The following is a 13,036-nucleotide window of genomic DNA, read 5'->3' on the forward strand; positions in this document are numbered from 1 at the left end:
AGTAAGAATTTACTAGGTAAATAATAGGGAAGACCATCTCAGGTAAAGGGAATTGTATACCCAGTGGCATGAGATGTGGGGAATCTTGGGTAGGTGCCAGAACTTTTGGGGTTTTGTAGGAATAAAGATGAGGAACTGTTGATGGTTATATCAGCTAAAATAATGTATTTGAAAACTTTTTGAAAAACTTAAAAAGCATCAAATATAAGGTAGTCAAAGTATTTATTGTCAAAGCAGTAAAGAAATTTTATTACTTAACACTGTCCATATCCAGAATGAATATACATGAAACTGAAATTGCTTTGAGAAAAGAACCTTTTTCAGCCATTGGGCCCATTAGTAGACCTCCTTTTAAGACTGTGAAGTTAAAATGGGTTAATTTTTTTTCACTGCAATGGAAAAAAAACTTATCCTTCACTAACGTTTTCCTTTAAATTTTAGAAGAGTAGTTGAAAGCATAGTCTCTGGAGTCAGACTGTGTGAATTTTAGTCTTCTCTTTACCTAAGAGCCATGTCTCCTGGGACTAGTTTCTTAAGCTCTCAGATCTCTGTTCAAGTGTAGTATGTTTAGCCCAGTACTTGACACAATAGCTTTTTCTTCTTACATTGTCTTTCAATTGAATGAATATGAGGTTTAATTTACCACAAGCATTTAAATTATCTCATATTTGCCTTTCTTCTTAAATGTTCCTATTACAGAAAGATGTCTTCGTGTAGCAAGAAAAAAACAGGCTTTGGAGTTAGATGTACGTGGATTTTAACTCTGATTCTATTATTTAACAGCCTATGCCCCATCAAAACACCTCTTCTGGTACCCTAGCCCCTCAGTCCCAGTTGATGACCTCTTTGTGCCCAGTGGCACGGGGCTGCCATGGTGCTTGGCAGGATCTGGGTACAGATTCACCCTCCCTCTCTATGATCTTGGGTAGCTCAGTTAATGTGAGATTGAATTTGAGATTTAAGATAGTTTCCTAATTGGGTTTTATGAGGTCGTATAAGGAATTAAATATAAGTATGCAAGGCACACAGCAGGAGTCTAGTAAATACTAGTTCTCTTCTCTTCACTGCTTGGAATGGTATCTCTTGCATAGGGCATATCTCTTACATAATCTTCCATCATTTATGCTTTAAGATAATGGGAGTACAGCAGGCATGAAAGTTCTGCAAACAGTTAGGGAAAGATCCAAGATAATACTTTTTATAGAACATAAGCTTTCTATTGGCTTGGGATATTTGTTTCAATGATCTTTGGACTAATAATGTATTTAATATTCATGTCCTAATCGTAGGACTAGTGGAAGAGCAAGTGACTGATAAGAATTAAGGCAGATATATTTTACATTTTTTTCTCCTACTACCAAGTCCTGAGCATAGATGTTTTATAGGATTGTTTACGTAATGATTCTCCCCAAACTGTTCACTACAGAATTCTGTGTGGTCGGTTTTTAAATCTTTACAGTTCCCCAAATGACTCTTCTTTATTGAGCCTGACTCTCTGGTAATGAAGAGTCTAGCTTCATTTAAAGCCACAAATTAGTACCTTTGATTTGTTTAGCCTTGTGGGCAAGTCAAAATGATGACTAAATGAACAACCATGAAGCTCAGATTGCTTTGAATGGAATGTTTATGCTGAAGGCATTCTTTCTGAGAGAAGGGCAGATTCTCTGTAGAGGTGATAGACAAGGCAGATCTGTTTTAGAAAAGTGTAGTCACCTCTATTGCAGTATTTTCTCAGTGTGTTCCTTTCCATCTCCAGATCCCTTTAGGATTATTAATGTATACTGTACCAAAACTCCATCTGTTAAAAACAAATCATAAAACAGAGACCAAAAATAATATTTGTCAGTGCTATGAAGGGTCATTTTGATTTGCTTAGGAAATTGTATAGCAGTGGCTCTTAGCTCTTAAAACAATATTTAGGCCTGACGGTAGTGCACACCTGTAATCCCAGCAACTTGGGAGGCTGAAGCGGGAGGAAGTTCAAGGCAAACCCTTGCAAGTTAGCAAGACTTTCTCAAAATAAAAAATTAGCTGTGTGTGGTGACACATGCCTCAGAAGGCTGAGGCAGGAGGATTACAAATTCAAATCTGCATTTTATTCTAAATTTTTATTTCTAAATGAGGTAAGCATTGTGGGTTTTAAGCTAAGGTTTAATTTTTGCTTCAAGAATATTCACTCTGGGGCTAAGGTTGTGGCTCAGTGGCAGAGAGCTTGCCTAGCATGTATGAGGTGCTGTGTTTGATTCTCAGCACCACATATCAATAAGTAAAATAAAGGTCCATTGACAACTAAAAAAATATTTTAAAAAGAGAAAAAAAATGTTCACTCTGGGGGCCGGGGCTTAAGCTCAGCAGTAGAGTGCTTGCCTTGCACATGTGAGGCACTGGGTTTGATCCTCAGCACCACATAAAAATAAATAAACAAAATAAAGGAATTGTGTCCAACTACAACTAAAAAAAAAAGTATGTTCATTCTGAATGTTTTGAGAATAGATGGTATAACAGCAGGATAGGAAGCGGGGAGACCAGATAGGAAGTTAATTCTAGTCACATAGATAAGAGGTTATAGTAGTTTGGGTAGGGTTGGTGAGAGTGAGAATGGAGAGAAGTGAATCAATTTCAGGGTGTATTTTGGAAATGAAACTGTCAAGACTTGCTGATGTGTTGAATGTGGAGGACAAGGAAGGTGGAATATCTGGGTAATGTGGCATGGGGATGTCTTGAATATGTGAAAGAATGCTGCTAGGCAGTTAGGGCAGTAGAGAACCAGTGTGTGGAAAAAATAACAAATGTGAATGAGAGAAATAATATTGAAGAGGAAGATTTCGGAGGAGGGAAAGAACGGATATGGTCTATTAAGTAGTGCTTTCAAACTTCAAGGTGCATATGAATCACCTGGGGATCTTATTAAAATGCAGATTGATAGAATAGGTCTGGAGTAGGGGCAGGATAGTGTGCACTTCTGTATCTTTGATTCAAATACTACTCTAGAAGCACTCTCAGGATCATTATTGAACTATTAATTTTCCACATGAGCACATTGCCTTTACCATCACAGAAAGGCATATACCATCTGGGTGTACCTTTACATGTCATTCTCTGTCAAAAATATATTTAATGCCCCAGAAAGTATCTACTTCTCTGTCTTCCTTTATGGGCTTAGGTGGTTTTTGTTTCATTTGTTTTTAAACAGATCCTTGCCCTTTTTTCATTCTCCACCAGGAAGCAGTAGAGAGCAGCCATTTCTTCACCCCTCATTCTCAGTGTTATCAGTCATCAAGGTCACTTACTCCTCTCCTGTAGCTGGTTCATTAACCATAGCATTTGATTGAATTGCCTTCAAAATTCTTCGCTTTTCTGTGACCACTGTAGTGTCTTTGTGACTACTCTGTGATCAGTAAGTCATTTCACCTTTAAGCCTAGTCCCTCCATCTGTTTAAAAAAAAATTAGAATAAATGATTTAAGAGCTTTGTAGCTTTGCATTTTATAATAGAAAAACCTAGTATTTTTATAGTGCATCAGACTTTATTGAACTCTCTTAATAACCCAATATTGCCAGTAAAATGAATATTCTAAGATTCTGCACTTCTGTAGTGTTTCTAGCCACTGAAATCTTTTAGTTTTTCCAGTTTTGCTCCCTTATGGGTAGTTTGGTTATTTTTTAAAAATTATTGTTGTTATTATTATTATTTTTATTATTATTATTTTGTAGGCAGATACAATACCATTATTCTAGGTATTTATTTTTATGTGGCTCTAAGGTTCAAACCCAGTGCCTCATATGTGTTAGGCAAGCACTCAACCACTGAGCCATATCCCTAGCCCCTAGTTTGTTTTTTTTGTTATTTTGTTATTTTTTTTTTTGGCACCAGGGATTGAACTCAGGGACACTGAACTACCAGCCACGTCTCCAGTCCTATTTTGTGTTTTATTTAGAGACAGGGTCTCACTGAGTTGCTCAGTGCCACACTTTTGCTGAGTCTGGCTTTGAATTTATAATCCTCCTGCCTCAGGCTCCCAAGCCACTTGGATTATAGGCATGTGCCACCTTGCCCAGCTAGTTTGTTTGGGCTATTTTTTTTAATATTTATTTTTTAATTATAGGTGGACACAATACATTTATATTACTTGTTTATTGTTTATTTATTTATTTTTATTTATATATGACAGTGGAATGCATTACAAATTTTTCATATCTCTGGTTGTATATTCAGTATATTCACACCAATTCATGTCTTCATACATGTACTTTGTATAATAATGATGATCACATCCTACCATCATTAATAACCCCATGCTCCCTTCCTTCCCCTCCAACCCCTCTGCTCTATCTAGAGTTTGTCTATTCCTCCCATGTTCCCGTTTCCTATCCCACTATGAATCAGCCTCCTTATATCAAAGAAAACATTCAGCATTGATTTTTTGGGATTGGCTAATTTCGCTTAGCATTATCTTCTCTAACTCCATCCATGATTTTATTCTCTTTTATTGCTGAGTAATATTCCATTGTGTATATATGCCATATTTTTTTTTATCCATTCATCTATTGAGGGGCGTCTAGGTTGGTTCCACAGTTTAGGTATTATAAATTGTGCTGCTATTAACATTGATGTGGCTGTGTCCCTGTAGTATGCTGTTTTTAAGTCCTTTGGGTATAGACCAAGGAGAGGGATAGCTAGGTCAAACGGTGGTTCCATTCCCAATTTTCCAAAAAATCTCCATACTGCTTTCCATATTGGCTGCACCAATTTGCAGTCCCACCAGCAATGTATGAGTGTACCTTTTTCCCCACATCCTCGCCAACACTTATTGTTGTTTGTATGCCTAATAGCTGCCATTCTTACTGGAGTGAGATGAAATCTTAGAGTGGTTTTGATTTGCATTTCTCTAATTGCTAATGATGATGAACACTTTTTCACGTACTTGTTTATTTTTATGTGGTGCTGAGGATCAAACCCAGGGCCTCGCACATGCTAGGCAAGCACTCTATTGCTGAGCCACAACCCCAGCCCCATAGTTTGGTTATTTTGAAACTAACTTTCAACCTTTCCTCCTTTCTGATCTGCCTAACAAAATAACTCTTAAAGGTTCTCACACTTCTAAGTAGTGGTGACGGACTTTCACCTATTGCATCTTTTTCTTCTCACTTGACTCTCTTGTTTGTCTCCCGGATTTAGTCATGAGTATGGGAATTGACTCAGTCCCAGATTGCAAATTTATTTGTCTTTTTAAATTGGGATCGGTATATCCCCCCAACCCCGCCCCCGTGTTCTATGTCTTGTGCTTTGCCCTTTCCCTATCCTGATTCAATTATTTATCATCTTAGACTTCCACGAATCATTTAAAATAAATCTCTCTGCTGGAGGAAAATATTTTTAGAGACCATTTCAGTATGGCTCCTTTATAAAATTAGATTTGAGAGTTAAGACCTTTTTCTTTTATTTATATTCTGCCTTCTACAAGATGTATTTAAATAGAAACAGGAATTGCGTTTTTTTCGATACCAAGGGCAGCTTTTCTGATTAGTTTTAAGTTGGTAGAGATTGTTTTTAAATTGTAATTCCTTGATAGAAAGGGATTACATATGCTTAGCCACATAGGACGATTAGTTTAAATTTCCAGTTAAATTAGCAAGAATATAAAATCTTAAAATCAGAAGCCATATGGCCCTAACAGGCAGGTATAGATGCAGTGTATCTCAGCATGGCTTTTCTTGAACCTACCTCCAGTCAAAAGTGCAAGAGAAGGATCTCAGTGAGTCAAAAAAATTAGAAGTTTTTCGAGTAATCTGTATTTAAAGGAATAATTACAAACATTGACTTCTTCTGTTTTAATTTTTTAAAAAAATTCAAAATCAGTAAGACCACATTTATAAGCTATATAAATAGATTGGGGAGTTGGGGGGAAAACAGTCAGTTCCCATTTGTCACCGTGCCATATATCTCTCTGCCTTCAGTATTTCAGCATTTTGGAAAGTTCATATTCCCTTAGTCTGCCCACTTTACTCTGTTTTAATACCTTTTTATTAGGTTGGGATTGACACTTTTGATCTGAAATCACAAGTCATACATTCAGTAAATATTCCACATGTACCTGGCACCGTTCTAGGCATTAGGGATTCAATACTGAACAAAACATTAAAATCCCCACCTTTGTGTAATTTACTTCCTAGTAGAGAGAGACAAAATATATAGGAAGAATAATATGCTCATATACTTTCATAAGTGTTATGGAAAAAAACAAAGTAAAGAGCTGGACACTGAGGCACATACTTGTAATCTCAGCACTTGGGAGGCTGAAGCAGGAGGATCACAAATTCGAGGGTAGACTTGGTAATTTGGCAAGGCCCTGACTCAAAATTTAAAAAGAAAGGGGTAACTGGGGATGTACCTCAGTAGTAAAGCATCACTTCACCAAAAAATAAAATTACAAATAAAGGAGAGGAAGATCAAAAGTATTCTGAGATTATGGTCATTCTGTTGTTTTATTCAATTCTCTATATTGACTTGTGTTCAATAGCCAGTATCTTTTGTTTTGTCCTGAATGCCAAGTGCATTTTGTGAGAAGCAGATGACATTCCTGTGTTACCCACTAGAGAGCAGACTTGTATATCTAAAGTGCACTGATGGTTTGTACCATTGAGAATAAGCAATGTTATTTCAGAACAGCAGTTTCTTTTCAAGAAAATGTAGTGCCAGGACCTTGGAGATTCTACTTTAGGAGATTTTTAATCAGAGTTTAGTTAACTAACTATATTTGAGGGTTGGGGATGTCATTCAATGGGGTGGAGTGCTTGCCTAGCATAAGTGAGGCTGTGGGTTCAATCCCTAGAGGGAAAAAAAAGAGTATTGTTATTTGATTCATAGTTAAATATTCCTTCCAACGTGTTATACAAACTGATTTAAATATGAATGTTTGGATAATTTACAGTTATGGTAAACAAATAATATAAAACAAAGCCACATATTTCAAGTTACAGAGTTTTACCAGAATCTAAGAGGAAGGAATGTCTCTCTTATCGTCACGTATATCTTAAATGTATATTTGATAAAATTCAGATTTATAAAGCATATGCAGTAGGGCTAAATGTTGTTTTGCAAAAGGATTCACCATAAAATTCATTAAATAGCAGAAACAAAATGTGAATTCCTCTAATGCTTTTTTTTTCTTTTTTCTTTTTTTTTTTATTAATGGTGCTAGAGCTAGAACCCAGGGCCTTGTGTACACTAGGCAAGCACTGTACTTCTGAGCTGCTTCCCCAGCCCCTCTGATGCTTTTTTTGAGAGAAGAAGGGGGTATCTTAATACTTTTTACCTAAAGCAGGGAGTCAAATACACAATAAGATACTATGAAAACTATAGTAGAAAACATTCATATCTATCTTTAAAGTATATTTAAAAGTAAACAGATAGATATTCACTTAGTTCTCTTAATCGTCATTGGGCCTGGCCTTAGATTCCCCCTTCTTTTGGTCAGGTCCTTGATTTACCATCCTTGGATAACTGAGAATTTATCAAAATGGTTTCATGAACATATATACACATATGTATGTGACAATAATTAATAGTTGAAAATACTATTAGTAGTATATAGTATTAGTCTATAAAACCTTCCTACTCTAAATATATTCTAACTATACACCTTCATTGTCACTGACCATAGTTACCAGAGTCAATGTCTTTCTCATAATAGCAGATTCCTAAAGTTCCCATTTGTAGCTTTGGTGCTAAGCAAATACAAAATGACTCTCTGGCCCAAGAGTAACTCAGTCACAGATGCTTATGTGCTACCTTGCCTCTTTCTGTATTAGCAACCAATCTGACAGTACAACATTAAAAGAGGTGATTTGTGGACCAGCTGTTCAGGCTTATAAAGCACATAGTAAATCCTAATAAAGGTTCTGTCTTAGAAAACAGAAGATGAAAGGCAAACATAACATCTTTTCTAAGTTAGTAAACATTTAGAATCATAGCCATAAAGAACAAATTGCTGGGCTGGGGTTGTGGCTCAGTGGCAGAGCGCTTGCCTTGCACATGTGAGGTACTGGGTTCAATCCTCAGCACCACATAAAAATGAATAAACAAAATAAAGATATTGTGTTCATGTATAACTAAAAAAAAAAAAACAAATTGCTGCACTAGGGGGCTGGGGATGTGGCTCAAATGGTAGTATGCTCGTCTGGCATGCGTAAGGCACTGGGTTCTATCCTCAGCACCACATAAAAAATAAAAAAATAAAGATATTGTGTCCACCTAAAACTAAAAAATTAAAAAATTGCTGCACTGGGGTTATGGCTCAGTGGTAGAGCGCTTGCCTGGCATGTGTGAGGCCCTCAGTTCGATCCTCAGCACCACATAAAAATTAAAAAAGAAAAAAAAAGGTATTGTGCCCAACTACAACTAAAAAATAAAAAAGAACAAATTGCTAGCCAGGTACTTTAGTACACACCTGTAATCCCAGCAACTCAGAAGGCTGAAGCAGGAGGCTCTTCAAGTTCGAGGCTAGCCTCAACAACTAAGCAAGACCCTGTCTTAAAATAAAAAATAAGCAGGACTGAGCATATAGCTTAGTGTTAAAGTGTCCCTGGGATTAATCCCCAGTACCAACAAAACATATTGCTTAAACCCACAGCAACGTTGAGTGAATATCACAGATATGTCAGCCAACCAATTGAAGCCAGACACCAAAGAAACTATATGCTCTGTGATTCCATGTATACAAAGTTAAAGAATATGCAAAACTGATTCATGGTTAGCTGGGCATAGTGGTACCTGTAATCCCAGCTGCTATTTGCCCATCCTGGGGAACTTAGTGAGACCCTGTTTAAAAAAAAAGAAAAAAAAGGCTGGAGATATAGAGTATACCTGTGTTCAATTTCCAGTACTGAGGGAAAACCTGATCCATGGTTATAGAAACCAAAGTGGGGTTTTTGGGAAAGTTGTGGATTATTTACTGCAAAGGAACCAAGAAGCCCTTTCCTATCTGTTCCATATATTGATTTGAATGATGGTTATAGGGTATATATGTACATTAAAGTTGAATTGAGGGCTGGGGTTGTAGCTCAGTGGTAGAGCTCTTGCCTAGCATGTGTGAGGCACTGGGTTCGATCCTCAGCACCACATAAAAATAAATAAAATGTCTAACAACAACTAAAAAAATTTTTTTAAAAATCAAATTGAGCTGTACACTTAAGATTAGTGCACTTTACATAACTACTGAAGATACATTGAAGGAAAAATGTAAGAAATTAAGTCATGGAGTTTGGATTTGTGGGAGATAATGGAGAAGTATTATGGGATTTTTCAGTAGGGAAGTGACTTGAAGCAAGTGATGCTTCTAAAATTATTTATCATTATATGTAGAGAATGAACCAGACCTGCTGGGTTTTTTGGGGTTTTTTAGTTGTAATTGGACACAATACCTTTATTTTATTTTATTTTTTTAATGTGGTGCAGAGGATCGAACCTAGGGCCTTGTACATGATAGGTGAGCACTCTACTGCTGAGCCACAACCCCAGCCCCCAGATTTGCTTATTTTATCCAGGTCATATATATAGCACTGTGCTAGATGCTAAAAGGAACACAAAATATCCATGATGGGTCCTTATTCTTAAGAAGTTTATATTCTTTTATAGGAGATAAGTTGTATGAAGCCCAGAAAACTATAGTAAGTGGCAAATTCATAGTTTTTGGGTTTTTTTTTTTTTTTTTTTGAAACATCATTGAAATCCAACCTAAAGTTCAAATCCTAATTCTGCCATTTATTGGCTTTGTGACTTCAGGAAAGTTATTTATGTCCCTGAACCTTAGTTTTCTTATCTGTAAAATGGGGATATATTTATTACCTTGGTTGAAAGATGAAACAGCATCATACTACTAGACTGTTTTTTTGGTAGCAGGGATTGAACCCAGAGGTGCTTAACTACTGAGTCATATCCCCAACATTTTAGTTTTTGTTTTTTGTTTGAGACAGGGTCTTGTTAAGTTTCTTAGGGCAAAAAAGTCACAATCAGAGGAAAGCCTCAATGCATAAAGAGAAGGAAATCCGGGCTGGGGATGTGGCTCAAGCGGTAGCGCGCTCGCCTGGCATGCGTGCGGCCTGGGTTCGATCCTCAGCACCACATACAAACAAAGATGTTGTGTCCGCCGAGAACTAAATAAATAAATAAATACTAAAGTTTCTCTCTCTCTCTCTCTCTCTCTCTCTCTCTCTCTCTCTCTCGACTCTCTGTTTAAAAAAAAAAGAGAGAAGGAAATCCATTATAAATTATTTTGTCACTTAAATTAATCAGTAGAAGAACTACTGAGATCCTATTGGGTATCAATGGTGGGCAGTTTCTTAGCTAAGGAAGTTTAATTTACAGGGCAAGTACAAAGCTCTAAATATTAACATTTCAAAATTATATTGTTCAGAGTGTTTATTTGAGAACTTACTTGTTGGCCGATATCAAATCCAGAATATCAACTTAACAAATTTTGGAGCAGTATTAGATTTCTGGGAAATTTCTGACTTGAATTTAGCCAATTTCTCATGTTTTCCAGGCTTGAGAAAAATGAAAAGGTTAAAAAGTTCTTCCTCTTAGGTTAAAAAAACTTCCTCATAGCCATTGCTCATTCGTTTTCCATCCCTCTTCCAGATATTCCGTGTGGTGTGCATCTGTTTGGGTAATCCACCAGAGACATTCACCTGGGAGTATCGAGACAAAGATAAAAATTATCACAAGATTGGCCCCATAACACCCTTGGAGTTTTACAGAGAACATGTCAAGCCGCTCTTCAATATGGAAGATAAGGTTGGATGCTGGCACTGGCAGCCACTGGCTGTTTACTTTCAAATGCCTGTTGACTATATAGAAAGCTTATAAGATTCTCGAGTAAACATGCATGGTCATCAAACTAGATACTAAATAAACTTTTTATTTCCCTTCCTCTGAAGTATTATATGTGCCTAATAAAGTCGGTCATGCTACAGTCTCTCACCTTTCCCCGGTGTTCATCTTCAGAGACTTTTTTGACTGTAGTTCAGCAGTTTAACTCTCACATGCCCCCCTGATTTGGGCTGGGAGTCTTTCTCAGAGGCAAAGACAAAAGGAAAGTGTATTGGATGTTTCTTATGGATTCAGAGCATCTCTATACTGCAAGCCCCTATGGGAACTTCCTTGTTGGAGGAACAATTGTCCCTTCCTGTCTTCTTGATCTGCCTAGTAACATGACTTAACAGAACCTCCTTGCTTTTTTTGCCTTCTTCGCCTTCTTCCAAGCAAATAACATTGCTGGGTATTGAGCCTGCTTTATAACTGGAAAGCAGGGACCTTAGAGTGATGGACTCGAGTGCATATGGTTTTTCAAATTAGTTTTGGGGCAGTAATTGCCAATAGGAAAAACTAGGAGATGCAGCTCCCAAATGTGTCCCTCACACTAATTAGAATATGTAAGGACTTTTCTCACATGTATTTTGCCATTCTTTTGTTTCTCTTCTACAGTGTGACTGTAGTGTTTATTCTTATAAGTAGAGGTGATGAACTTGATGTACACATGAGTCAAAAGGAGAGATTTATGTTGCTTTACATTCTTGGTTTTGTGCTCTAATCAACGTGTTCTTGATCTCAAAAGATATGTTTCGTGAATGACCCACGGCCCCAGCACAAGTACAACAAACTCTACACGGTAGACTACTTAAGCAATATGGTTGGAGGGAGAAAAACTCTATATAACAACCAGCCTATTGACTTCTTGAAAAAGATGGTTGCTGCTTCCATCAAAGATGGAGAGGTTGGTATTGTTTTTTTTGTCTTCCACATTGGAGTTAAAATGCCTTCTTTTACTACTTTGGTATAATAGGAAAATAGGATCTATGTTGACTTATTTTCTTCCTCTTTTATTTCTAGGCTGTGTGGTTTGGCTGTGATGTTGGAAAACACTTCAATGGCAAGCTGGGCCTCAGTGACATGAATGTGTGAGTGCAGGAAATTTAAAATAGAAAGTTATTTGTGGGTTGTTGCTATTGGAGTCATTCTTGGTACAAAATGACTCTGCTGAGGTTATCCAAAGATTAAGGTTACTCTAAGGGTAGGTCTCTTTCTTTGCATCCTGTACATTTGAGGTCTCATAGCAGAAACTTCATACACTTAACTGGACTATCCCAGGAAATCAAGATCATATTTTAGCAGAAGCCACTGGTCTTTCTAAAAAGTTATTTCATGTAAGAAAGACTTTTGAGAAAAAGTGAACAATTGATTACTGTGTATATCTGCTCAGTGCACTTGGGAATGTAATGAAAGGTTTTTCAGAGCTCTTGGGTGCTAATTGTACCTTTTAAACTGCTTTTCTTATTTTGATGCTTTGTGTATTTTGTTTTTTGACAAGTAGGACTAATTCATGTACATACCTTAAAGCATTTCTTCTGTCCTTTATGAAATTGAAGGCTCATTTGCAGACTAACTCATACAAGATTCCTTGACTGCTAAAATATACCATTTTAGAGTTATTACTTACAAGTAATTGTTACAAGGAAGTTGAGTAAATATCTTGAGGGTTAACAAGAGAAAAGAAATTACTTAAAGAGAAAATTAATGAGGTTTTTTTTGTTTTACTTTTGAAAACGGTCTCCAATATATTTGGCATTGTTTATTTAAATTTAACAGTCAACAGTGGTTTAAATGAATTCATAAATTGGGTGGTTCTGTGAGCCCAAAAGAGAACACTTTGTTAAGAAGTTTCTTCAAAAGCTTTTTTTACTTTAAAAAAAATTTTTTTTTCTTACCAAAATGACATACAAACTGATCTTGTTAACATTTGATATAGGGAATTTATCTTTTTTTTTTTTTTTTTGGTAGTTTTTAGTTGCCAGTGGACCTTTATTTTATTTATTTATATGTGGTGCTGAGACTCTAACCCAGTGTCTCAAAAATGCTAGGCAAGCGCTCTACCACTCAGTCACAATCCCAGCACCGGGAATTTATCTTTAATTATTGCATATTTTTCTTCATACTCTTATGATACATTAAGAAGAGAATCCCTTTGAGAGACTAAATT

The 13,036-nt window shown here is 36.5% G+C and overlaps 1 protein-coding gene across 2 annotated transcripts in view; it reads left to right on the plus strand.

Annotated features, from left to right (window-relative positions):
- Blmh (bleomycin hydrolase) overlaps positions 1 to 13,036 on the plus strand; it is a 44,570-nt gene that overhangs the window by 7,998 nt on the left and 23,536 nt on the right. For both annotated transcript variants that reach the window (XM_015501041.2, XM_048793445.1), the window contains 3 exons: positions 10,639 to 10,794; positions 11,615 to 11,773; positions 11,890 to 11,957. In XM_015501041.2, coding sequence (XP_015356527.1) covers positions 10,639 to 10,794; positions 11,615 to 11,773; positions 11,890 to 11,957 — 383 coding nt within the window. The remainder of the gene's footprint in view (positions 1 to 10,638; positions 10,795 to 11,614; positions 11,774 to 11,889; positions 11,958 to 13,036) is intronic.

This window comes from Marmota marmota, unplaced genomic scaffold (assembly GCF_001458135.2).
Source record: "Marmota marmota marmota unplaced genomic scaffold, marMar, whole genome shotgun sequence".
Lineage (NCBI taxonomy): Eukaryota > Metazoa > Chordata > Mammalia > Rodentia > Sciuridae > Marmota > Marmota marmota.